General features: G+C 51.1%; 1 protein-coding gene across 2 annotated transcripts in view; it reads right to left on the bottom strand.

Moving 5' to 3' along the window:
* KCNN3 (potassium calcium-activated channel subfamily N member 3) overlaps positions 1–26,190 on the bottom strand; it is a 161,228-nt gene that overhangs the window by 114,421 nt on the left and 20,617 nt on the right. For both annotated transcript variants that reach the window (XR_014776890.1, XM_084769482.1), the window contains exon 2: positions 1,555–1,650. Coding sequence is in view for 1 of the 2 variants with exons in the window: in XM_084769482.1 (XP_084625608.1) it covers positions 1,555–1,650 (96 nt within the window). In the remaining variant the exon portion in view is untranslated. The remainder of the gene's footprint in view (positions 1–1,554; positions 1,651–26,190) is intronic.

The raw sequence follows: 26,190 nt of genomic DNA, 5'->3' as shown, positions 1-26,190 counted from the left end.
CAGTTAGAAGTCAGAGGGCACCTGCATGTGTGACAGGAAAGGGAGTAAAGTGTCCATGTCCTGAGACCACACTGTGCTCTATAGTATCCCAGCCCCTTGGTCATCTTCATTCACGCTGTCTCCGTTCGGAGATCTGCTGGACAGCGGTCTGGGTTCGAGTCCAGAAGTATAATCTAGTTTGAGCCATGAAGAAAGTTGCCCAGTGACCTCTGCACTCAGCCCTCAAAGCATCAGCCCAGTCAAAGCACACAAGGCTGCAAAAGCTAGAGAGTCCGGCCTCTAAATGGGTATCCTCTGGCATCCTGAGAGTCCTGCCCAGAAGCCTAGAGTCAATGCCACTATATCCCTTCCAGCCCCAACAACTCCAGCACTGGACCAGAAGCTGGACCTCACTCACAGACTAGAAGGCTCCCCACAATCCATCTGTGTCCAGATGGTGACACAGTTTACCGGCATCGCTGGCTAGCATTTACACATACACCCTCCACTTGCAAAGTTGGAATACGGCTTCGTTGTTCCAGGTGAGAAGGCTGAGACTCAGAAATGTCACAGATGTCACAGGGCCAGCCAAAAACATGCTCTGCAAGACGAGATCATGGCCAAGACTCGACCCTAGTCTTTCTGACTCTCGAGTTCTGGTCTTTGTCAATTTCTTCCTGCTGCCCAGACGTGACTCTGTCTATGCTCTTCTGACCAGAGAACCGGGAGGGGTGCCCAGATTCACACACACATACATGATCAGAAACATCTGGGTGTCATGGATGACCTGGGTCAGCAGTGAGAAGATCAGCCTGCAGGCTGAGATGTGAGAACTTGCGGGGGCGGGGGATGAGGGGGAGACGACTCGCTGTCGTAAGAGGATGCTGGGGTCTACTCTTGCATCACTCTCACAGCCCACGTTGAACAATCCTCCCTATATCAGCCAAGCTGGAGGAACACCCAGATGTTCAGAGTCTTGAGGCAACCCTGGGCGCGCCAGAAACAGAGGCTTCTTCCTTCAACCGCATCACACATCCACTCTGTATAGAAAATGGCACCTCCCAGCCTTGCGTTTTCAGAGGTAGAGTCCCTACATTCAGAAAGGCAGGCTCCCTGCTGGTGTTGGAGGCAGTGTGTGTGTGTGTGTGTGTGTGTGTGTGTGTGTGTGTGTGTGTGTGAGTGTGCATGTGTGCACATGTGTGAGCGCACGTGTGAATATGTGTGTGTGTGTGCCTGTGTGCGCACGTGTATGTGCATGTGTGCACGTGTGTGAGCACACGTGTGAATATGTGTGTGTGTGTGTGTGTGTGTGTGTGTGTGTGTGTGTGTGTGTGTATGGGAGAGCACAGTCCCCAACCATGAAGCCATATGGCCCACACTCATGAGACCACCTGGAAGGAAATAATGTCTCAATTGTCCTAAGGTCACAGGATAGCCTCAAGACACCCTCCAAGAGAAGATTTCAGTCGCCACCTTGTGAAATCACTCAAGTTGTGTTGAGCGTGGGTGGTTTCAGGCCAACACAAGGATGGGCTACTACTTGAGGTGGGGTTGGGGGGATGGCACGGGACATACCTGGACTTCCCTTGTGTGATAGGCGATGATCAAACCAAGCAGGATGATGGTGGATAAACTGATAAGGCATTTCAGGGCCAACGAAAACATGGAGTCCTGCAGGAGAGAGGGAAAGAGAGTTAGGGGGTCCAGGCAAGAAGCATCTCCTGGAAGGGTGTGACAGGAAATAGTAGGGCAGAGGATGGAACCAGCCCCAGTCCCTTCAAGGAGCAGGGTGGAGCGCAACATTAGCTTGAGCCTAGGCTGCCCCTTCTGAACCTTTGCTCATGCTCATAAGTCATAGGAATGCAATTCTGTTTTTGTGTGTGTGTGCCATTATTACATGGTTGTGGTGTCCACACCATGCCAGCTTGTGTTTCTGTCTCCTCTTAACACATACCAGAAGATTCTGAGGTCCCTCTCACCCCTGTCCATAAGGAGCTCAGTCAGGAATGCATCAGCTTGTCCCGGTAGCTGCTCTGTCTCCTGGCTCAAGCCAAAGGCAGGAGGGGAAGACAAGGACAACGGAAGAGCCACCGGATGGCTGAGGGGCCAGCCGACAGCAGAAAGGGGTCCTGGGCAGGGGAAGGTTTTGGTGTCCTCTGGTCAGGGCAGGGGACGCTGCCTGCAGCTTCAACCCAGGTGGATTAGAGAGCCTTTCATCTGTGCATAAGCTCTTTGGCTGTCATCTGAGTCCAGAACCTGCCCCAGCTACTCAGAGCTGCGTGACCATCAAGGTGCCTGAACCAGCTTGGCTCGGCGAGCGCTGGCTGCCAGTACTTTCTGCTCTTTGCAACCAGAGCATCTAGCTGGGACTTGTCACACTCCAGGTGTGATGGGAGTCTGAAGGAGAGCTACAGGAACAGCCCTGAGCAAAGGTGGCCGACAGGTCAGGCAGCATTTCCAAGCACCACTGTGGGAGCTCTCTACATGGTCTGAGAGCTGAGGGAGGCCAAGGAAACAGTCCTGTGCTCAGAGGTAACTGGCTATGCACAATTTCTGCATGCCCCAACTTTATAGTGTGCCCAGAACGGTGAGTGTCTTAAGACGGAGTTCAGAGCCACAGCCTCAGACCTCCAGATCAGAGCACTGCCCACTGCCCTGGACCAACTCTCTACCAAGAAACAGGGATGCTCATAAGAAAGTCCCTTATGCAGACCTAAATGGCAGGTCTAGACTAGTTGTCTATATATAGAGTAGCTACAGTTATAACCACCTATGCTGCATTGCAAAATAACCAGAAAAGGACGAAAGTTCTTCCCACATAGAACTGCACGATGTTCGAGGAGATGGCAGTGCTAATCAGCCTGATAGTTGCGCACCAACCAATGCATATCTCAAAGCCTCTAACGAAACTCCCATAAGGGTGTACAAAGATTATGTCTCAGCTAAAAACGTTAAGATAACAAAATGGAAAGACATTTCAGCACAAGATACAATTAGTTGCCAGATGACACTGTAGCAGAGCCAGGAGAGCTGAGGGGAGGGAGACATCGCCTGCAGAGGTGAAACTGCTTGGGACCTGCAGAAGGAAGTTCTACGGCCCAACATGGCCACTGTAGCTAAGAGGATGGCTTCATCCCTGAATCCACGACTTGCAGGAGCCCCATACCAATGCTCTCACCCACCCGCTGTGGCCTGAGAGAGAACAGGCCCTGCTCTCTGGTGTGTCCGTCGGTCCCATCACTCGTGACTTTGATATGGATACTGAGGCCAATTTTTGTTTTGTTTTGTTTTGTTTTTTGTTTTTCGAGTCAAGGTTTCTCTGTGTAGCCTTGGCTATCTCAGACTAACTTTGTAGACCAGGCTGGTCTCGAACTCACAGCAAGCCGCCTGCCTCTGCCCCCCAAGTGCTGGGATTAAAGGCATGCGCCACCACCACCACCACCGGGCCTTGAGGTCAATTTTATGCCAGGCACAAATTAGCTATAAGGAAGAACTGTCGAAGTAACTCAATTGTTCGTTCGCTCGTGTTTCTGTTTCCCCTTTGTTTTGGGCTTCTGTGTCATCTGTCGCGGAGCACGTGTGATAAGCAGGCATGAGCATGCCCTCCAGCACTCATGTGGGAGCCAGAAGACAGCTCCCAGAAGCCAGTTCTCCCCTTCTGCCTTCGTGTGAGGTCCGGGAATTGAACTCAGGTCATCAGCCTTGAACGACAACTGCTTTTGCCTGTGATGCCAGGCCCCCTGACAGCCACGTTTTGTTGTTTTCTGAGACAAGGTTCTGCAAACTCACCATTCTCCTGCCTCGGCGCCCCCAAGCTCCAATTCATTGACTTTTCTACAACAGTTTCAACCAGAACCAGATCTTGTTTGCTGAGAACTTGCTAGACACCCCACTGTGTGATCCGTGCTGGGGAGAGGGGTGCTGGGGAGAGGGGTGCTGGGGAGAGGGGTGCTGGGAAGAGGGGTGCTGGGAAGAGGGGTGCTGGGGAGAGGGGTGCTGGGGAGAGGGGTGCTGGGGAGAGGGGTGCTGGGGAGAGGGGTGCTGGGAAGAGGGGTGCTGGGAAGAGGGGTGCTGGGAAGAGGGGTGCTGGGAAGAGGGGTGCTGGGAAGAGGGGTGCTGGGGAGAGGGGTGCTGGGGAGAGGGGTGCTGGGAAGAAGGGTGCTGGGAAGAGGGGTGCTGGGAAGAGGGGTGCTGGGGAGAGGGGTGCTGGGGAGAGGGGTGCTGGGAAGAGGGGTGCTGGGAAGAGGTGTGCTGGGAAGAAGGGTGCTGGGAAGAGGGGTGCTGGGAAGAGGGGTGCTGGGGAGAGGGGTGCTGGGAAGAGGGGTGCTGGGGAGAGGGGTGCTGGGTAGAGGGGTGCTGGGAAGAGGGGTGCTGGGGAGAGGGGTGCTGGGAAGAGGGGTGCTGGGAAGAGGGGTGCTGAGGAGAGGTGTGCTGGAAAGAGGGGTGCTGGGGAGAGGGGTGCTGGAAAGAGGGGTGCTGGGGAGAGGGGTGCTGGGAAGAGGGGGGCCCCACCCACAAGAAGTTTTCAGTTTGTCTTCTTATACAAACTCTCATTTAAATTATACTATATGGTCTAGCGGTGGAGAAACGTCTGTCTCCGTTCTGTACTGCCCAAAAATGGCCAAAGGCTAAGAATGTGGCTTGGTGGTAGAGGAGGACCACTAGCCACACAAGCCACACAAGTCCTGGGGTTCCATCCACAGTGTTGAGCCCCTTTAGCATTTTCCATGACCTTCAGGAGAAAGAGTAGCTCCTAGCACTTCCTTGAGCGCATGTGTATAGGGAGTCTTGGGGCTTTGCTGATGCAGTGTAAACACCAAGAAAAACAGCACAGTTCTGACCCTCCAGAAGGTTCCAGCCTGTGAAAGCTTACTTGATGCTGATCCCAGACCTAGCTGGGGCTGGTGGAGGAATAAAAGCTGGAATCTCAGGGACACTCAGGTCATTGTGGGACAAGATGAATTTCCCTACAGGAAGGAGCTGGGACGATTCATAGTCCTCTCCAGCCAGGAATGACCATAAGGGCCTCGTCAAAGGGGTCCAAAAGCAATGTGGTGAGCATCACGCCTACCCGGGGAAGGCTTGTGATCAGTGGCACCCTTCCACCCCTAACTCATTTCCTTGGCAAAAATGAGCTAAAGTCAGAGTCTAAGTCTGTTCCCATCCTTTTTAGAGGAAGAGGTAAAGGGACCGGGGCCAGATGCTGTCGCCTCTTCTTTAAGCCTCTTCCATTTCTCCCCAAAGTTGAAGCTTTTCCATTAAACAGCGGCTTCCACCTGTGCTCAGTGGTTTTCTTTGACTGGTGCAGCCCACTGGGCCAGCGACAGCTGCAGGAAGACAGAGCTATGCCCTGAACTAACTGGAGAGTTTGCAGGTATCTCATCACATGTCAACAAAAAAGAAAACCATTAACTCTTTGTTGGGTTGTTATTGTTGTTGTTGTTGTTTTGTTTTGTTTTGTTTTTTGAGACAGGGTCTCTCTGTGTAGCCTTGGCTGTTCTCGACTTGCTTTGTAGGCCAGGCTGGTCTACAGACTCACAGAACTTACAGAAATCACCTGCCTCTGCCTCCCTGAGTGCTGGGATTACAGGCATGTGCCACCGTGTCCAGTTCATTAACACATTTTTTAACACCTGGAAAATATATCAAGGATGTCTACCCAGAATCTGGAACATTTTCTATTTGCTAAATTGTTGAATTATCTTCTTTCCCACCTGAACTCCACTCAAGCTTGAAATTGATGTGACTCTTCAGGTGACACCAATGGCACAGGGTTGACTAATTAGTCACCAAATGCCACATGGTGGGGCACCTGCCGTACCCACTGTGTCCCAACACACTCCATCTGGGGCCTTAAAATTGGCTCACTGGCTGTGAGGAGTCCTGAGGCCAGCTAGCCAGCCTTATCCCCCGTGTCTGAGAACTTTTTAAAAACAAAGGTCCAACCCACAGCACGCAGGATACACAGTGCACATCCCCACTGGTGGAAGGGCACTTTTACATATAAAGATTTGACTTTTAGTTTTAAGTGTGCATGTAAGAGGGGTGCATGTGACTGCAGCACCCGCAGTCTGGGAGGGGGAGTCAGACTCCTCTGCTAGAGCACAGGCAGTTGTGAACCTCCCAATGTGCCTGTGAGGAGCCAAGCTCTGGTCCTCTGCAAAAATAGTATGCACTCTTAGCGGTTGGACTCCCTCTGCCGGGGGTCACTTTTAACTCTATCCAGTCCCACAGGCTCAAGAATATTCACGTGGCTCAGACTGCCTGAGAGCAGCCAGTTGTGATAAAATAATAACTGGAAAGCTTTGAGCCTCAAACTGCGTGTGTGGCATGTTTTTTTTTTATCATCTTTAAACTTTTCTGTGTAGAAAAAGATGGCAAAGATACCAATATTCTGGATTATAGGGTGTTTTCCTGTTTTCCTGCCGCTTTTCTTCTCTCCTCAAACTATTAATAGTGAGAACCTAGCATTTTGAAACTGAAAAGTTTATTTTTCAAACCCTGGACCCTGGACTGCCAGGACGAGGCTTTTGTCCCGTGGGAACGAGACATCGTTTCACGTGTACCGTGCACTCTGCCACGATGGTTGCAGGAACACATGGGAGCCTCGGGCCCGTCCCTGTGATGGGGATGCGCGACCTAAGCTTCCTCGGGGTTTTGAAACCCCATTTTACCTCCTCATGCCCGTTCCCTAGTGTCATGCCAGAGAAGGACTCGCATTCTCTTCAGCTAGCCTAATTGATTGACAATCGAGCTAAGCTCACATGCTAACACACATGCTCTCTATGATCCCCTGGCCTATCTGGTGCTCCGAATACTAACTCACATATACAACATGGTCCCACAACCTATTTGGTGCTCCGAATACAAGAGGTGCTTAGTAAGCACTTTATTTGTAGCTAATCTTCACCGAGTACTGACCACAAGCTACCTCCAGAGCAGGCCACCACAAGTTTCATCTCTTCTCTGATAAGACCTGGCATCTCACACCAGGCAGTGGTGGCGCACGCTTTTAATCCCAGCACATGGGAGGCAGAGGCAGGTGGATCTCTGTGAGTTTGAGGCCAGCCTGGTCTACAAAGTGAGTCCAGGACAGTCAAGGCTACACAGAGAAGCCCTGTCTTAAAAAAATAAAAAATAAAAATAAAAATAAATTTTAAAATAAAAAATAAATTTAAAAAATGGCGTCTCTAGGAATTGAAGAGTTATTGAAGTGACTTTCCCAATGTCATGTGACTAACTTAAATTTTTAGCTATCTGTTTAGATTTTTCTCTGCCCGACACTTACCCTGCCCTTCAGTGTCCTAAGTACTGTGTAAGACAGTGTGTGTGTCCTGTTACCTCAGTGGAGCCTTGGGCTGCACATCAAGACACATTCCTGGAGAAGTTCCCACCACGTGCTCCCATTCCACTACCCGACACAAGTCATCCTTTCACAGGTCTGTGGCTTCCCACCGATAACAGTCTAGAATAAAGCACTGTTACCACTCCTGGGACCTACCATTGCATGGGAGGCATTACGCACCCTCTGTCACAGACAAGGAAGCCGAGGCTCCGGGGAGTCTGGCTTGCCGAAGGGCAGAGCCAACCAACGGCAAAGTCAGGCAGCCCAAGAAGCCATGTTGCCACCCAGACCTGTCTTCCTTCAAACTCTAAGCCAGCATTCCTGAGGCTGGGCCCCACTAGGTGTCCAGTGCCTTCCTACAGCTGGTGCACAGGGTGACGGAGTGGTTCCCAGGCCTCTGACCAGCAGTATAAATTGCTCTCCTGGGCCTGCCTTGTAGCTTCCAGAGGCCGGCCAGAATAGAGTAAATCTTCCCAGCGGCTGTGACATTTTTAATGTGTTTTATTGTTTAGAGCATTGCGGGGGTGGGGGGCCCAGAAAACGATGCAGACAGTCACGTAGGGGCATTGGACCAAATTAAAGATAAGCTTCACCAACAGGATGCGCAGGCTCCCTCCCCAGCCAAGGCAATGAGCTCCAAGGGTGTGCACATGCGCCGCACATGGCCCATTCATGACTTCTGTCGCTCCTGCTCCCGTTAGAAGCCCCCAAGGGAAAGAAGCGATAACATCCAGAACCTGTACTTCCTGAATTAAGGTCTGATGTGCCTTCCTGACATCACCTCGTGTTTTTTTTTTTTCTGGGAAATAATTGAGTTAGAAATCTTTTCTGTTTAATAAGGTCAACCATTGCTTCAATTTCACAGAGAGGCTCCAAGACTGATTCATATTCAGCACTGGCTTCGTACTGTAGCTCTGTAATGGTTGTCCTAATTAGACACTCTTGCTAATTAATGCCATGCAGATTAAGCCAGGCCTTCCTTCCCTGCTTCCCGCCCCCCCACCCCCTTATCCCCCTACCCCCCACCCCGCCCCCGGCCCCTGGGCCCCTGGGCCCCTGGCAAGGAAGTCAGCATTCCTGGCTGCTAGTCTCCAGGGAGAACCTGCCTCTCTCCTCTACCTGGGCCTTTGGTTCTGCACCTAGCCTAGCGTAGCCTTGCTTTCTGCTGGCTTCCATTGTGCCCCGTTCTCCTGATTTTGCCTTCGGAACTTGCACCACGTGGACTGATCAGACCTATAGCTGCCCAAGGTCATCAGGGTCATGAGGTCACCTAAGGTCATGCTGGCCCTACCAGCATCCTTAGCATGATGCCCTATCCCATTGTGGGTATTCATGGTCCAACATGGAGTCACAGGAAGGCTCAGCCCTCTCTAGCCTGCCCTCCTAAGAACGGGGAATCTGCTGCTGCCATCACAGTGGGTAGGGATGGGTAACTGGGCGTTTCACAGGTCTGAGAGAGACCATCAAGACCCTGGGGACCTCATCAGGAAGAGGGCTCTGGAAGCCACACACACACACACACACACACACACACACACACACACACACACACACCCCTCCCTACAGAGTGACCAGTAGACACTGCTACCTCTAGTTAAATGCCTGGCCTTGTGCAAATAAATGGTTTTACTTCAGACCTCCAGAAAAAAGAATGTTCTGGAATTCAAACAAACCCTGATGTTTAGCTCCGTGTGCTGATGGCCTACAGCATCAGGCATACAGCGGCCATGACACATACGGGTCATAGGGACATTCCAAACACTTCCTTTGTAAGGAATAAAATTGTGGGTATGAAATGGCCAGCTGCGAATCCATTCACTCCGTCCTCTCGGTGCAGCAAGGGGTGATTTCTGCTGTTAGTGTAGGGACTAATAAGAACGTTTTCATTATCTCTTTCTAGGACATAGAACCTGACAACGAAAGGCTAGAACCTGCCATGCCTTAGAGACCTATCCACTGTGACGTGGGCTTCCAGCTCCTTCCTTGGGTCTTAACCACTCGGGGTCTCTAGTCCTTCCTCTTGTTTCACTTCACATACATGAGATGCAAATGAAAAAAGAAAAAAGTTAATTTTTTCCACTTTTTTTTTTTGAAGTCAAACATCCTTTCTCAGCAGGGCGGTGGTGGCTGACGCCATTAATCCCAGCAGTCGGGAGGCAGAGGCAGGCAGAGGCAGTCTAGGACAGCCAAGACTACACAGAGAAACTCCATCTTGGAAAACAAAAACAAAACCAAAACAAAAACCCCACCCTTTCTCTTGCTTGCCACCCAGAGCAGAGAAACTGAGTCGGTCTCCATGATAAGCTCCACCATCAGCACCTTGTGTCTTCGGCACTTTAGCATGGTCCTTAGGCTACATGCTCCGTCACACAAACCAGACATCTTACTGAGCATTTGGTCTGCCCAGGCTCCAGGTGGAGCGCTCGGCACCACCCGCAGTGTACTGAGTCTGAATCCTGCCCACAAGCCGAGTCCCGTCCCTTTGTCACCCTTACCTTCACAGCCCTCTGGCCATGCTCCCACGCTCCCTCAGCACTTCTGCCCACAGCCAAATGTCAGAATAGAAAGACAATGGCGTGGGGGTTGGGGGAAGCTCCAACTGAGAGAAGGCTGGTTCCTTTGGGCTTTAGTCATCAGAGACTGACCAGGATGCAAGGAAGTGCCACTAAGAAACTTCTGAACAGCCCCTGTATCCTGAGTGTGAGCTGTGGCCTCATCACAGACGGAGAGATTTTAGACAGCATCCTCCCTCCCTTCCGGGTACAACTTCTGAGGGTGCAGGTTAGGCCTAAGCCTCAGATACCTTCCCTGCGAGGTCCCAGTGGTGGCAGCCACCCGTCTGGGCTTGCCCCACCTCTAGAGTGCACCTGAGGTATAGTGCCCTCAAATGGAACACTCTCTCCCCTCAGTCCTAGGCTCGGCGGGGTCACTATGTGTGGGCTGACCAACTTAGGAGGGGGGGTCTGACCTTAATCACGAGCAGATAGACAGCTTCTTAGAGCCCCTGCCCTGCTGTGCCCTCTTCAAGCACCGTCTCTGCCAGCTGGCAGCGTTCCTTGCCTCAGGTTCATGATCCCACAGACCTGTTCTGTTCCCGCTCTTCTCGAGAGGCTGCACACACAGGTGTCTCTCCCACCTATCAGTACAAGCCAAGCCTGGGCCACTTGGCTCATCCTAGCCACAATGTCAGCCATGGGGGTGGGGGGAGGCATCTTTTAATTAATAACTTCACTCCTGTGTCATCATATGTGAAATACTGTCCAGTCCTTAGTGGGCCAATAAATATCAGCTGACTACAGGTCAGCTGAAGGAAGGGAACAGAATTTAGAGATGTTTTCAATGAGGAGATCCTTCCATGCTGGAGTTTTCAAATTAACAAAGCAAAGGGGACCGGGCATGGTGGCGCATGCCTTTAATCTCAGCACTCGGGAGGCAGAGGCAGGTGGATCACTGTAAATTCAAGGCTAGCCTAGTCTACAAAGTAAGTCCAGGACAGCCAAGGATACACAGAGAAACCCTGTCTCGAAAAACCTAAATAAATAAATAAAACAAAGGGGGTGGGGGCATTGACCATGGGGAGGGAAGACCTGAGGTCAAGGCTGGGGGCCTGGGTTGTCCCTGCAAGTCTGGCCTAGGCCCAGGCTGACATGGGGAGGAAAGACCTGAAATGCTATTAATTGAAGGAAGCCAAGGTCTTGGACTAAAACACATAAAGTCAGTTTGGCCTAAGGCATTTTCTCTGTAGCCTTCTACTTTGTCACTTCCAGAAGGACATGGGACCTGATGTCTGACGGACATCACGCAGTGAAAATAGCAAGGACATTTAGATCTGAACAGAGGGTGGCCCAGCGTTGTCTGGTGAAGCCAGCATGATGACCAGAACGCCAATTAAGAGGCAATGATCCTCCCCGGGCCTGGCTCTCCCACTGTGTAGTGCCCAAGGAAAACAAGAATAGGTCACTTTGGAGACCAAGCTCTCCAAATATCAAGTTGCCCCTTCGGCCACAAACAGAATTCTGATTAAGGAGATGATTTCCTTTGCAAGGTCTGGACAGAAAGGACTGGCAAACCAGGAAGTCTTCTGTTGCATGAGGCCTGTCATGCATTTCCTGCCACACTTACGACACTGGCTGTTAATCCCAATTTGTATTACATGCTTGCCGTGTGCCAGGCACTGTGCTGTGTGGGAGGCAGACAGAACAGGACGGGGCCTTCCTAAAGCTTGGTTGCAACGCCAACGGGAGCCACCAAGCCCTCTTCGTGACACAAAACAAACACAAGCCAATGTGCTCCTGGAAGCTGCAAACCTATCTGTACCTTATGGAACCAAAAGGATGTGCCTCTTCATGCCCGCAGGTGAGTGTGGGCGTGGGGTGCAACCCCATCAGGCACAGTCACCCAGATCCTAGGAAGGAGTGCCCTTGGCCCCAACCAGTGGTGTGAGCTTCTATTCTGGGGTCCAAGAAAGAACCTTAGGATGCAAGAACCAACCTCATCACTGAGGCATCACCAGACACATAGTCAAACCCATAAATAACGGAGGCCCTGGGTCTTGGTGGCAACTTAGAAGCCACACAACCAGATGCCCCCTGTTCCCTGTGCGAGAGACACACTGGTTGGACAACCAGCAGGCCGTGTCTCACTGACTGTTTCAGAGGCTGAGGACTCCCTTTCTCTCCAGGCAGCCTTTGAGAGACACCTTGGAAAGGCCCTGACTTTCTCAGAAATCTGCTCAGAGTTTTCTTAGGTGTTGAGATAAGCTGCCCCGTGGGACCATGACAGTGTCCGTGACAGCTTCCCTTATCAGGACACATACACACTCATGCCAGGTCTGGAGGCATCACAAGGATGCTGAAGACCGGAAGGCTGCTTCGTCCCCCCAGCAGAAGTCGGCCTATGTTAGAGCAACCTTAGAATCTAGGCTTGAGCTCCAAGGCTCACCTCCTGGTCCATCCAGCCATCTTTAAATTCATCTGCTCTCCCAAAGCCTGGATCCCTGTCTGCGAAGACATCACCAGGTGTGTCACCTAGTCATTCTCTTTCTCCAGCTGACACTCCTGCTTGCAGTTCTCCTTCCCGTGTTGTAGCCGGTGAGCATTCTCAGCCAGCTGGCCATTTTGTGAGACCTGTGGTGTCTAAAAGCAGTGCACAGCAGCACACACCAGCCGCTGGCCTCAGACCCTCTCCCTCAAATTCCCAAGTTTACAGACAAGGAAACGGAGGTCCAGAGAAGGGCCCCTGCCACCCAAGGTCGCCTTCAAAACAGAAAGGGACAAGAGTTCCAATCTCCCAAGGCTTGGGCCAGCATTTCTCCCTGCCCTTGTCCTTCCTGCAACTAGCCTGAATGTTCCCCCAAAAGGGCAGGGTCCTGTCCGACCCCACCCCAGCATCTGTGTGTTCTCATTTCAAGGTTGGAAAAGGACTGTCTCCTCTCCAATGGCTCATTCAAGGGCAAATCAAGAGAAATAACAATTACCTACTCGCGGCTCTCCATCCTCCTTTCGCTTAAAAACACAACCGCTTAAACATAAATAAAGGGAAATGGTCTGGAAAAATAACCAGTTGGCATGAGACAATTGGCATTTCAGTCTGCATAAGAAGTGGAAATTCTGTTTTCAGAAACTCAGCACAGCCATGAGTTGTTAACTCCTAACCATTTGGCACAGGCTTTTCAATTGTTTGAGTGTGATGGATGATGTTGACAGAGTAGTGGAGACCAAACACGGGCTATTAATAGGCTGAACATGGTACCTTTATAATATCTCTCTCTCTCTCTCTCTCTCTCTCTCTCTCTCTCTCTCTCTCTCTCTCTCTCTCTCCTGCCCCCTCTGGCACCAAACTGTTGCCAGCCTGCCTACCTTTTGCTTTGAGTGCCACCAGTGCCAGCCATGGGGCAATGCATGAGCCATGTCTCCTACTCAGATCTAGCAAGCTTATCTGAGGGCCCAGAAGGCTAGCTACAGGTCACATGGGCTGCTGGCCTCTGCAGAGAGCAAGGAGTTGCAGGCAACGGCTTTCCTTCCAACAATCCCCAGTAAGCTTCTTTTCCCAGCTGGGACCTGACAAAATGGCTCTCCCAAAGAACGGTGACATAACATTCTTCAATCAACAAGGTGATGAGCCAAGAAGAGACCTCCAACCTTCATATATGGGCCTGTGATCGGCTTCAGGAAACATACGTCACAAACCCAAGGGACAAGCTCAGGAACAGGTAAGAATCTACCATGATGGAAACTGGCATCCACACATGCACACAGTGAAACAAGGCTCAACAAAACTGTCCAGGCTGAAAGGAACAGGGGCTGTCCCAACTCCGTGGTCCAGAAATACAGTGAGAATAAAGACTCTCAGAGTAAGCTCTGTGCTTTGGTAGCCTATGTCCCTGTTGCCACCCCCACAACTCTGCATGTCAGTGTGAATGAGGGCTAAGCACAGAGTGTCATACATTTATGAAATGACCCCCTAAAAGGAGCCACAAGGCCTGAACGTGTCCCTGTCTAGCAATAGTAGATTGTCCCCAGCTTTGGGGGCCCCATGAAAGTTACTCCCGGGAACCCTCTGACCTCAAACACACAAGTATCTCCTGGATCTAAGATGTTTGGTTTTTTGTTTTGTTCTGGCCAGGGTTGTTTTGGTTTTGTTTGCTAGATGTTTGGTTTTGTTGTTGCTTTGTTTGGGTTTGGGGTTTTGATTTTTGAAGACAGGCTCTCTCTGTGTAGCCCTGGCTGCCCTAGAACTCGATCTGTAGACCAGGCTGGCCTCAAACTCACAGAAATCCACCTGTCCCTGCTGGGATTAAAGTTGTATGCTACCACCACTCGGAGAGGCTACCTATCTTCTTTTTTTTTTTTTTTTTTTTTTTTTTTAAGGAATTTGTGTTGCCACAAATTCCAAGGCCTAGAGTGCTTACTCATAAGATCTCCCAAGGTTACTCGGGAGGCAGAGACGCTAGACTCTATCCTCAAGCACTCTCTCCCTCTGTGTGTGTGTGTGTGTGTGTGTGTGTGTGTGTGTGTGTGTGTGTGTGTGTCTGTCTGTCTGTCTGTCTGTCTGTCTGTCTGTCTCTGTCTCTCTGTCTCTCTCTGTCTCTCTCTCTCTGTCTCTCTCTCTCTGTCTCTCTCTGTCTCTCTTTCTCTCTCTCTCTCTCTCTCTCTCTCTCTCTCTCTCTCTCTCTCTCTCTCTCCAGCATCTCTGTATGTAACCCTGGCTCCTGTCACTCACTATGTAGACTGGCCTCAAACTCACAGGGTTTGCCTGCCCTGAGTCAAAGGCCTCTACCACCATGACCAGCTAACCCCAAGCTTTCCGATTCCATGTCCAAGACTGTAGGAGTCCCAGACAGAGGCCCTGCTAAGGCCACTCTGCTCTTGCAAACACCTGCTCCCCTTCTACAGAAGCCAGGTTGCCTGATCCCTCCCTCGATGCTCCATCTGTTTCCATGGCCACAGAGCTCCCTGATCCCGGCCAGCTGCCTCTACCTTCATGAGGCCAGCCACCTAGGAAGACAGTCCAAAAATTGCAGGTGGACCATTTAGCACTGTTACTGTCTTTAATATCTATTAAGTGACAGCAAAATCTCTTCTTTCTTCAGGGACTCTTGTGAAGAAGACCAGATGATGAATGTGAGCCTGTTCTAACAGCCAAGACTTCCCATAAGCTCACAGCCCAGGCCATACACAGGGTGTCCATACTCCCTGTTAACCCAGAAAGTCCAGTTCGTGCCTGGCACAATTGTTAACATGAATAGTAACATTATATGACACCAGACAGTGCATCAGATACCTGCATTTGCTGCCAGAGGGCCTGAAAGATGGGCTTGCTGTCCCCGCCCCTCCACCCTGAAGCCTCTCACCCTGTAGAAGGGAGGTGTGGCATTTTCCACTGCACTAGCAGACCCTCTGCCTGGCCTGCCTCAGCCAGGCTCACAGACAGGCGTCATTTGCTAGATCAAAGTAATTATTAGTAGACACTATTTTTAGCAAGACAGTGTCACTGTGCCTGGATTAATTGCACTTATATGTCACTCTTTTAAGGTTTATCACATCAATTATGGACAGTCATAGTCATGATCCTAGCTTGCTTACGCCTCGCTGGCTTCAGTTCTCAGCACAGAGGAGGTGGCAACCCGTCAAGGGAAAACGGTCAGAATGTATTTGATATTGAATCACCATGTCCTAGCCATCAGCTTAGAATTTTCCTACTTTTGGGTTTGGCTTTTTTTTTTTTTCTCAATTTCCTATTTGATCCTTAGGAGATGGAGCAAGTTGCTCCCGTCTCATGGACAGAAAACCTGAGGCCCAGCATATTTAAGCAATAGCTAAAGCCGGCGATGAGAGTCCAATTTTTCCAACACGGTGTTGTCAAAACATTGTCAAGTCCTTCTCTGCAAATGCATGAGTGTGAACGGCAGTGAGGGCTCTTTCTGTGCTCTGAAGTAGCCCCATGGTACTGGGGATAACGCACAGGCACCTGGAATCGGGCCTGACAGGATGCCTGGGGAATGCATCGGAGGTGGGGTGTGTGCCAGACTCAGGAGCCCTTTGCTCTGAAAGCTTCAAGGGGCCTCACCGACAGAAAGAAAACATAATTAAAAACTCTAAGTATAGTATGTCCAGATCATTAAAAATTATATGCAAACATGGAGACCCAGAACTTTCCATCATCTTGCAGTGCAGCTGCAAGGCACCTCTTACAACTGAGGAGGTAACAGGGCTCCCACCGGACCCATCAGGTGTCTCCTAGTATTGAAATGAGGAAAGCCGAGGAAAGCCAGTTTATACTCGAGTGCCTTCTATTTGGGTCCATGGTCCGGGTCCTCAAGCCTCAAGTCCTCATTCTGAGAAGTATAGATCTAAGCAGACCTCTGTATCACCTCATCCAAAGCCTGTCTTTAAAGATGGTGAAACTAGCCAGGCGAGGCGGCGCATGCCTTTAACCCCAGCGCTAGGGAGACAGGGGGCAGATAGACCACCCTGAGTTCCAGGCCAGCCTGGTCTACATAGTGAGCTCCGGGACAGCCAGAGCTGCTTAGAAAGACCCTGTCTCAAAAAACAAACAAACAAACAAACAAACAATAAACCAAACATGAACAAAATAAGGCACCATGCAGAAACAAGCAGGGCAGAGCCGAGAAAGAACCCAGACCCATCCATCCTCAGCCTCCTGCTGCCCAGGGCTGCAGTCTCCGCAGGGGACTGGGTCACTGCTTGTGGAGCACTCTCCTCCTCGTGGGAAACTTTGCTGCAGATCTCCCATCTCACGCTCCTCCACCTTCATCTCACGCTCCTCCCCCACACTTCTTCCCTTTTGCACCATTTCTGTTTTCCAGGAACGGGCTTTAAGATTGCCAGCTGAAGAGTGAAGCCTAGAGGAAACTGCTGGAGCCTCTGAGGTCCCATAGGCCCCTCTTGTCTTCCAGGCACCAGAGTGGGGAGAGAGGTAGGGAGGCTCATCTGACCTTCTGTCCCTTTGCCCTGCACAAGACCTAGAACATATGCGGTAAATGCTGGATGAAGAATGAGTGGAGCCCAAGGAGAGAGGAGCCCCGTGCCTCACTCCACCCCACATATGATCTCCCAGGTAGTAACACTTCGGAATTTAAAAATCTGAGTCACCTTACTTTCCTCACCCCACTGACTAAACAGATACTTATTTGTTTAGCATACATTATTTAAGCTTTTAACTCTAACAGCTGTGATCAAAGACCAAGGAAAACAGAAAGCCTTGCCAAGCCTTCCTGGGGCTCCTTGCCCCAGAGGAGCACTTGGCTGCAATAGGGAGCACCAGTGAGGCCCTCAGTAGTAATTCCCTGCTCGGGAGTTCACAGCCACCATAGATGACAACAGCTGAGCTTTTAAAACCCAAGTCAGCAGAGGAAAAAGACGATATGGGCCAAATGTGCTGTCATTTCTCCACAAAGACGTCACTGGCTACCAAGCAGCTACCTCTTGTCACATGCAGGCCAGGTGGAGTGTTGTAGGTACAGGAAGTGCTCGCTTCACTGAAGAGACCCAGCTGGGCCCCAGGGTGTGAATGGTGGGAGCCCAGTGTGCTGGGGTGGGTCATAGGGAGGAAGCCAAGGGTCCGAAGAGTCAGGAGGACGCATTCTTCCTAACAGACTCATCCCTCTGGCTCCAGCCACCACCAGCTGCTGGTTATGGTAAAGCCAGGAGAGAGGGGTCAGACGGCAAGAAATAGAGGGACAAATACGAAGTACAGAGATAGCCACCAAAGAGGGAGATCCCGCATCTGAAATCTCAGCGCAGGGACAGACCGTAGGCTCCTCAAGTCTTACAGGCCAGGACACTGAGGCCCAGGTCACCGTCATCTGGCTGTGGAATCCAAATCTAGAAACAAGACGTAGAGCCTGGATCCCGCCCTCCCCTCCTCGCCGCCCCTCCCATCCCATGCATCTTCTGTTGCACCATGCAGGTTCTGTAGCGAGCGACATAAAACAAGCCCCCCCCTCTATGCCCCCCCCCCCATTCTTTAGACTTTTGGCTACTTCCCCAGCTTCTGGGACAAGGACAGGCACTGTATGGTGCACGCCCTGCCCACCTCTACAGCCCTACAAATCACATCACGTGATCCAGACAATCAGACCCCTCCCCCAAAACACACACACACACACACACACACACACACACACACACACACACACACGGTGTCTGTTTTCTTCCCGTCTCTCCACCTCCTCCAGAAACCCAGCATTCTGCCTGAATATGAAGGGGAAAAAGATGTCACTAATATTGGTAGATTCGGTGATCAAGTTAAGAAGGGAGTGACCTGACCACTTTGGCCTCAGGAAGCTGCTTCACCTACAGAAAGGCCAGATGCTGTAACCCCTAATTCTCATATTCTCTCTCTCTCTCTCTCTCTCTCTCTCTCTCTCTCTCTCTGTCTCTCTCTCTCTCTCTGTGTCTCTCTCTCTCTCCTCTCTTTCTCTCTCTCTCTTCTCTCTCTCTCTCTCTCCCTCTCTCCCTCTCTCTCTCTCTCTCTCTCTCTCTCTCTCTCTCTCTCTCCCCCCCCCCTGCTCTCCCTTCCTCCCTACACTGGAGGGGAGTCGGGTTTCAGATACAACTGAGCCATGTGATGAGTTAATTCACAGGGAAACAGTGATGACAGTGATGACAGTGATGACAGTGATGGAAATGCTAGTGACCTGAAGACCAGCTCCCGCTGACGCCTACGTGGGTCATCAAATGGTGACGGCCAGGCTGGTAACTGAGCTCACTTACCCATGAAATGAACCCATACACACACAACCATGGCCATGGGGTCAACTGCAATTAGCACCCCTTAGGAAACAGAGCCCCTGCCCCTCGAAGAGACGCACCAACCCACAGGAGCACTGAATAGCCAAGGGTTCCTACTCATGGGACGATCTTATAGACCGCTGCCTTCCAAATTGCTTTCCTTACGTGAAACATAAACAGGATGTTACCCCTGCCTCCCGCGCCCTGTGAACCCACAGCTGGCAAACAAGAAGACACCCATGCAGCACAGGCACCGCAGAGACTAGACTTAGGGGTACAAATGACAGCTTAAACAGAGTGCATCTCATACTCAGGTGGCCAAGGACTGGCCTAGTCAGGGAGTGGCCTCCCACTGGGAAGGTCACCCAGCTCAGACCACAGCTCAGCTCACACTTGGCAAGGCCAGGCCCTCCCTGCTGTTCACCGTGGAAGCAGCTCAGTTCTCAGCCTCCCACCAGAGGCTTTCTGAGGGCTCTGACCAGGGGGTGAAACTGTTTTTAAATACTAGAGCACAGAGACACAGACAGGACAAGGTGCCGCAGGCCACATACCAGAACTGTTTCTCAGAGCTGGACCATGCCATCAGCTCTTTGCCAGGAGCAAAGCAACAGGCAGGCCTGCAAAGCACAGGGCAGCTCCCTGGGCTTGGATTGGAGGTGGGGTCGGGGGTGAGGAGGGTGGGGCTCAGGGATTTCAAAGACCCAGGCTGAGAGCCCACCAGGAAAGGCACTTGCTAGAAATGGTGCTTAGTCCATTTAGTTTGTCTATTTATCACTTGCAATTTATCTAGTATTTTCTGAAAGGTCACTGGGTGGTGATTTCAATATTGTAAAATTTGTAGAGATGCTCCAGAAGAAATGTACAAATTTCACAGGTTTATGCTGGCTTAAAGGTGATATATTTTATTAAAAGCATCTATTCTGGGTGTACTTTGGATAGGATTTGGCAACTGATTGGTTAGAGATCCAAAAGGCCTATGCTATTAAAAGATTCACTGTGGGGTTTGGGGGGGGGAGAGAGAGAATAAAAAGAAATAGAAATCAAAGGCAGCTGCAAAGGTATGGTTGGTAGACAGAGCAAAAAAGCATTCAAGATCACAGAATGCTTAGTCACCTTGCAGTCAGTCCCCCAAGGCAGGGGGCTGGGAGAAACGACACTGACAGAAGCTGAGGGCATCTTGCCACCTACCACACCTGCGCAGGCCCCCCTCACTTTCCTCTCACGGCTCCTCATTAACCAAAGCTAATCTTTGTCATTGAAAGGAAAATAAACAGGGGAATTGCCTGAGGAAAGAGAGTCCTCATTGTGGACCAGAAGATTCTACGTTTTCCCTCAGCCCCCATCAGACTCTCCCAGCAGCAGAGCCATTTTCTTCCTGTCAGCCCATTGATGCACAGCTTCCTGTCAGGACAACGGAGGAGTCTGGGGAAATGTGTCTCCTTTATAGCCTCAGCCAAGTGCCAGGCAACAGCGAAGAACATTTCAGAGATACAGCAAACATCTTCAGCTTCCGATGCTATTAGCCATCCTGAGGGCTCAGAGCCACCAGGAGGAGGAGACTCAGGACAGGCCTGATCATCCTGCCCTTGCGTCCAGCGCATCCCAGCTTCCCTTCCGGGCATCCAACTTAGTCATAAGCATGACGGCCATGAGGAAGGCTAAAGCAGGCCTTAAAGTGACAGAAATGTGGCAGGAATGAGGGGAGCATTCTTCTGGGGAAAGACTGGCCACTGAGGACTAACCCACAGTGGAATATAAAAGTGAACACACACACACACACACACACACACACACACACACACACACACACACACACCCTTCCTCCCTCTCCTACCAGAGCCCACATTAAATGCAGCAAGAAGAAGACAAATCACCACCACCGCTTATTGAGTTCGCCCCAGGAACCTGCAGTATCTCCTTTAATCCCCAACAAACGTGTGACAGTGGTTTCCAAACTTTGCTGCACATTAGAAAAACCGAAGGAGCTTGGGAAATTCCCGGTACTCCAGACTGTACTCCCAACCAATGAGGTCAGAAGGTAGGTGTCTAGGACAGGCATCAGGGATTGCTGTTGTTGTTGTTATTTGTTTGTTTGTTGATTTTGTCTTTCCTTTACATCTCAGGTGTTTTTGTTTGTTTGTTTGTTTGTTCGTTTTTTAATGTATACAGCATTCTACCTGCATGTGTACCTGCGGGCCAGAAGAGGGCACCAAGTCTCATTATAGATGGTTACGAGCCACCATGTGGTTGTTGGGAATTGAACTCAGGACCTCTGGAAGAACAGACAATGCTCTTAACTTCTGAGCTATCTCTCCAGGCCCTGCATCTTGGGGGTTTTAAAAAGATCTCAGAGGTAATTCCAACACATAGCAAGAGCTGGGCAAGCTAGCAAACCCTTTTAATCCCAGCTTTTGGCAAGCAGAAGCAGGAGGATCTCTGTGAGTTGAAGGCCAGCCTGGTCTACATAGAGAGTTCAAAGCCAGAAAAGGCTGCCAAGATCCCGTCTGGGGGGCGGGGGAGTACGTATCAGGGCTCGTGCACCCCTACAGAAGGTGTTATTATCACATATTTTATTCTTGAGAAAATTCACAAGCCACCTAAAGCCACAGTCTATAAACACTCATCTCTTTCAGTTTCTCAGATCTGCGCGCCAGGTACTGCTCCCCACTGTCCATCACCAACCCTAACCAGAGCCCCTCCAGGGTGAGGAGCTTGAACACCAAGAGTGAGCACAAGGGTCCATGCAGGGCTGGGAGAGCAGACTGTGTGTGTGCACTGCCCCATTAGACAGTGGCAGGATCAGTAGGTTCTGCTCCATCCACTGACAATCTCGTGTGAAATCTCCCCACACAAGAGAATGGCCAGGTGCGAAGAAAATACACACAAGAGCATAGATGTTCCCGGGAGACAACACCCCAAGCCCAAAGTGGAGCAAGTGAGGGAGGACACCATGGCCTATAAGCCAGAACCCCTCTGACTATCACTTCATTGGCTATGGGACATAAAGAGGGTCACTTGTCCTCTCTGGGCCTCAGAGTCTGCACCTCTGCCTGGCCACAGGATCCTATGAGGATCCAGCACTGTCTCCCACAGTGTTTGTGGGGCCCGTTCTTGGGTGTGAGAGGCTGTGGGAAGAGTTGTAGCCTCACTCCCAAGAGAGAGAGTCCACAAACTGGTCAGATGCCCCCTAACCCCAGGCAGGAGATGCCAATGTACCAGCTGAACAAACAGGCCAACAGGAGGGGCCCTCTGAGCAGGACAGGAGCCAGTATACCAGGTCCACCTCACCCAATAGTACCCCAACACCTGGGCAGAAAGGGTCTGTCAGTCTCCGGAATTACCCTGCTCAAAAGTCCTTGTCCACTTCCCCTCACCCCCTGGTGCCACCCTCACCCAAGAACCGCTTCCATTCCCCAAAGACCAGGCCAGCTCAGACACCCTGACGTGGCTTACTCGTGGCCCGCCCGTTTAATGTCCCAGCCACTGTATTTCCAGTTCTAGGTCCCTCTCCTTGCTTCTATCACGCTGAACAAACCCTCTGTTCATAGCCCTGTCACCAGAAGTCTTGGGGGTCATAAGATCTCCCTTCAAGCACTGCTGGGCACTCACTGGCCACGAGGCCAAGCCTTACTTACCATACTCTGCTATAAAATGGGGGCACTAAATGTGGTGACTTCATGGAGTGCCCGGACCAGGTTAGGTGCTTGCAGCTGGAACTTAGTCAAGAAAAGCTATATCTTGTTTATCTTCAGAGTCTTATAGCCCTACCCTGAGCCCTAGTATTGGGAGCTTTGAACAGCTTTGAGCAGCTTTGACCACACCAAGCCCCAGACTGTTTGCAGACTTAAGCCCCGTGTCCACCCTCGGCCAGAGGTGGCTCTTGTCTATTACACAGAACACACCCTGTGCACCATCCAGAGAGGCCAGCTGTCCAGCTGTTCCCCACACCTGTCTGACCTACACAGATGGCTCCCAGGACTCCTTAAACCTGAACCCTCCAAATCCCCGGGTCTTCCAGGGAGTACCCCACTGGGTCCTGACCTCAAATACCCTTGGTCTCAATTTCAGCCCTCATCAAATCCAAAGTCTTGAGATTAGCAGGGGAGGTGGGGTGCTAGAGCTCCTTCTCAGCCCCCCTAGCGTGCAGGAGATGCCGGCTTTGAGTACCAGCCCCTGGGGGTGTAGGACAGAGAGGGGCTTAGCAAGGGCTTCAGAGGTGGGGAGGAAAAATGGAAGGTTAGAATGAAACTCCTCATAGCCAGGGCATAAAACCTTTCAAAGAAATCGTCAGCTATGCCCAGAGAGAACGCAGAGAGATCAGGAGGGATGTCCCCCCCACCCCCCAACCTCTGCTCCACAGAGTCCCAGAAATAGTCACCCAGTGGCAAGACTTGACAATTCGAGATGTCACTAAACAAGGTCAGTGCCTCAGCAGGACAGATGTAAGAGCTACAGTGACCTGGGGGAGCTCTCAGGAGTCTGTCCACAGAGGAGCTATGAGAGTTAAAGAAGGCCCTCTGCTCAAGAAGCAAGCACAAGGTCCTCCCTCTGTGCCTGCCTGGGTGACTGTCTGGCAAGTGAGGGTGACTACAGAGGGGCAGGCCAGCAGGGAACCAGGAGCAGAAGTCTCAAGGCCAAGGAGGATCATGGGAAAGGGGAGACTCACCCTGTGGGGTACCTGGGGTCCCATAACAGACACAGGTCTGGGCAAATCCCCTCACCCTTTCCCTTTCCCCTTCCCAGGCCTCCTTCAGCCCATCTATTATGCAAATTGAATAACTACATCCAGATTTGCATAATGTATGCATTGTTAGTACACGATCTCATCAGGCTTTCAGACTTTAGAAAGCCATTTTGCTGCCTTTAATGGAGACTCAGAGACAAAGTTCTAGAGAGAGAGATTTCTGTCCTTTTTCTCATTACACGGAGAAACTGTCTAAATCTTCATTAGGGGAATCGTTGACAGAAATGAAGTGACTACCAGTCAGAACTGTAACCAAACACTTCTTTGACACTTTAGCCAAGAATGTAGCGTGGTCCCAGATGCCTGGCACAGGCCTGGTCACAGGTCATTGCCAATCAAGTGTCTTACACGCTGTCTGTTCTGCGGTTCCCACAGCAAGCAGAGGCGTAGAGACCGTACTATGGCTATGAAATCACTTTGGGCTCCTGAGTGAGTCCAGTCCAGTGAAATCCACACTCCACATTTTCACCTTTTACAAAATGTTTAGCTCCATTATCTTACTAACTAGACAATAAGCCTACCACTCTCATTTTAAGGATAAGGGATACAAAGACGTATGAGTTATTCACTAACGGTCAGCCTAGATCTCTGTATTCCTTCAGCAACACCAGTGAAAGCAAACCCCCTCTCCCCTCCATCTCTCCTTGCCATGACAGACATCACAAATCAATCACAGCACTTTTCTCGCTGAGCTCAGATAGCACCTCAGAATCCTTCTCATCACAGCTCTTCTGGCAGCTGGTACCAACTGTTCAGAATTAACACCCAGATAAAACCTCTTTGCTATGCCTAGTCTACATCCTGCCAACTCTTCAGTACCCAGCCAACATGGTACCTGTACCGCACATTTCTGAGAAGTGCTTATAGGCTATGCTTCGCCTGGTTGCTCAGCCTCAGGAGCCCCAGACAACACCCCCTTCGCCTGCTGACCAGTTCCAGATGGGTTCTGAGGGCATGGGACACACCTGCCTCTGGAAGGAATCCTGTGGACCAAAAGAAGTCTTGCTGTCACTGCCAGGCCCCTACTACACAGGACCATGAGCCCCTTAATCAACACCCACATTCAGTTGCAGCAGATCTCCAAAATGGACGCTGGCCTGGATGTCCTGGGACAAGGTCCTCCAAAGGGCTCAGCCAGAAAGGGAGCCAAACACTGCCTCCAACACACACGCTCTCGCTCTCTCTCTCTCTCTCTCTCTCTCACACACACACACACACACACACACACACACTCACACACTCACACACACACACACACACACACACACACACACACACACAGGTGTCCTGTTTGAATAACTGCAAGACAACCCTAAACTGCTTGTGGTGGTTCTCAGAGACACCCTTGTTACTCAGGGGAAGAAAACTTAAGCCTTGCCCTTCCCCGGTGCTCTATCTCAAGCCCAGAAGAAAGATTTGATTCCTTTGCTTCCCAGCTGGAAAACAGAAAGCTGCCTACTGGCCCCAGAGCACCCTGGGTAGGAGGAGGTCTTTTGGAACTCATCACTGCTCGCTTTTTTTAGCCAAGTCCCAGGAGATAGAGCAGATATGCTCTCCTCTGTGTACAAGCAAGGACCCAGACGATGCCTCTCTTGGCGTGAGCTTCTGTCTGCCATCTGTACCCCCTTGGCGTACGCATTTATTCCTCTACCTTTATCCCACGGGGAGACCTTGGACCCTCTCTCTGGTCTCTTGGCTCCCAAATCTCAGCAGTCCTGGGTGGGTTCATCTTTCAAATCACCCAGGGCCTCCTGGACCAAGACTCAAAACTAGTCTGGATGCTTGCAGCCATGTCGACCTTGGGCTATAGGACCGTTAGCCAGCCACATTCTAGCCCAGGGGAGCAGCTGAATCCTACCACACCAGAGAAGAGTACATTATCACTGACCCTGTTCACAAGAGCAAAAAGCAGACCAACTTTCAGCCAGTTTTACTCATGTTTCGTATCTCTGCAGGCAACATGGCCCCTGGAGTAGACAAATCTGCCCCACTCCTCAGTCCACCACAGCCCTTAGGTGGCTGCAGCCAATTTCCACAGGGCTGGATCAAGTTCCAGGAGAAGAAAACAGCCCTAAGGCATAGGAGAAAGGGGCACAGCATCGAAGAAAACGTGCCTTCAGATGCGCTCTGCTCCCCAGCCACTGTTGGGGGTAAGCGAAGCATTTGGGGTACTGCCCTTTGGGGACTACTGTACTCACTGAAGGAAGAATGGATGCTTATTAGTCTGCAAGTCACTAGGGCTGTTGACACAACCACACCTTATCACTTACTGTGAGGAGAACATTGGCGCCTCCCCCAAGCCCAGTGCCCAGCCCCCAGCTCCCCTGCCACACATACACACTCTCTCCCTCCCTCCCTCTCCCTCTCTCTCTCTCTCTCTCTCTCTCTCTCTCTCTCTCTCTCTCTCTCTTGCACATTCAGTCTTTCTGCTCTCACATGGCTGAGAGCATGCACCAGCCCCTCATCACAGATCCTCTGCTGTGGGCCTCCCCTTAGGCTTGTCTCCTGCTCACCTAGCTCTGCTATTCCATGCCTAGCCTATCCTTATTCCCTTATCAAACACCCGCGCAGCCTCTGTGTGTTGTTGCCAGCACATCTCTCATCTCCTGGGTTCCCCCTGAGGACTCCAGAAAGCGGAATCACCATCCTGCTCTATGCAGGACACTGCCCCTCGGGGAGCCTTCCTGGCTGTCCAGGTCACACACAGAGAGGACAGAGAACAGTGAACATCCGTGCAAGTGAGCCAGACCAGGGAGAACTTTCTTCTCTGAACTGGGCCACGCCCCAACCGGAGCCCTGGAAAGAGATCCAGCTACCGGGGGGCCTAGGAAAGTCTCCACTAGCACAGACAAGACCAGAGGCTAGGC

The sequence above is a fragment of the Acomys minous genome, assembly GCF_964271855.1.
Source record: "Acomys minous genome assembly, chromosome: 19".
Lineage (NCBI taxonomy): Eukaryota > Metazoa > Chordata > Mammalia > Rodentia > Muridae > Acomys > Acomys minous.
Note: the sequence above shows the minus strand (reverse complement) of the source record. Positions and strands in the feature narration are given on the sequence as shown.